We start from the raw sequence: 1,316 nt of genomic DNA, 5'->3' as shown, positions 1-1,316 counted from the left end.
GGGGGGCACGGGGGTTATGCCTTTTCCCGGCAGGGCAGTTTTGGGCTCAATCCCAAACCCCCAAACTCCTCGATCCTGGCTCTCCTGACCCGTTTCTCTCTCCCAGGGCCGTTTCCAGGCCAGCCCTCATTCCCCGGCCCGGCCCCCCCTGGGTACCCCCAGACTCTGCCCCTGCTGCAGCCGCCCCCCTACCTTGACCCTGCAGCTGCGTACCCCGAGGTAGGTGGGACACCTGTCCAGGGGGGCGTTTACCCCTGGGACCCCTCCTGTCCATAGCCCAGGGAGAACCCTGGAGCTCACCTGGTTCCCTTGGGCAGGGACCCCTCCTTCTCATAGCCCAGGTGACCCAAAACCCCCCAGTTAAGGCCAGGGATGAATTCCAGGTGATTCCCTGCTCCTGTGGGTGGCTGAGAGTCCCCTGGGTGCTGGATGCACACCTGGATGTGGGATAATGCCCGTCTCACTTTGCTGACTTGATGTTTTTCCAGCTCTACCGTCTCAGCTTCGTCCCCCTGGGCGCTGCCGGCGTCCCCCCCATGTCCCCAGCGTACCCAGGTGCGTCCCTGTACCTGCCCCTGGCCCCGCCGCTGCCCGTGGGGGCTCTGGGCACCCCCGTGGCCTATTTCCCACTGGGACAGGTGTATCCACCGGGATCCACGGTGCTGCTGGAAGGGGGGTTTGACACCGGAGCCAGGCTGGGGACAGGTGGCACCGGCAGCATCCCGGTGAGTGCAGGTGGAGCCACAGAACAGGGGGATTTGGGTGGGGAGGGACCAGAAGTTCACCTGGCCCTGGCCCAGGTGAGTCCCAGCCTGCCTGGCCTTGGGCACTTCCAGGTGGGATCGGGGACTGCGGGTGGCTCTGGTTCACAGCCAGGCTGGGCGTGGCTGGTACTGCCCAAATCTGGGCTGGGGACAGCAGGGCAAGGGAGGCCTTGGCCACTTGACCTCACCTGTCCCCACACCTGGGCCTGGCGTTTCCTGGGAGCTGGGGGAGGGTCCTGGTCCTGCTTCCCCAAACTCTCTTGGCTCCCCTTCCCTGGAACCTGAGAGGTTCCTGCTTTCCTGGGCCCCAGGTGGCAGCACAGGTGACAGGTGTCCCCTACCTGGCCCAGGTGCCGCAGGCCTCAGAGGTGGGTCAGGGCTGAGGACCCAACGTGTCCCCAGACATTGCTGTGTCCCCAGAGCCCGCGGGGGCTTCGTGCCTGCCCCAGGTGTGACACCAAGCTTGGCTGTCCTGTCCTGTGGCAGTGACCTTGTCTCCCTCCTGTCACGACGCTGACGCTGGCTGGCCCGTCCTGTCGTGACGGTGACCTC

General features: G+C 65.7%; 1 protein-coding gene across 1 annotated transcript in view; it reads left to right on the top strand.

The window, feature by feature from the left end:
* The window catches only part of DAZAP2 (DAZ associated protein 2), an 11,549-nt gene that overhangs the window by 7,938 nt on the left and 2,295 nt on the right, over positions 1 to 1,316 (top strand). Inside the window, exons 2-3 of the mRNA XM_015616401.2 lie at positions 107 to 219; positions 489 to 725. Coding sequence (XP_015471887.1) covers positions 107 to 219; positions 489 to 725 — 350 coding nt within the window. The remainder of the gene's footprint in view (positions 1 to 106; positions 220 to 488; positions 726 to 1,316) is intronic.

This window comes from Parus major, unplaced genomic scaffold (assembly GCF_001522545.3).
Source record: "Parus major isolate Abel unplaced genomic scaffold, Parus_major1.1 Scaffold427, whole genome shotgun sequence".
In the NCBI taxonomy this organism is placed as follows: domain Eukaryota; kingdom Metazoa; phylum Chordata; class Aves; order Passeriformes; family Paridae; genus Parus; species Parus major.
Note: the sequence above shows the minus strand (reverse complement) of the source record. Positions and strands in the feature narration are given on the sequence as shown.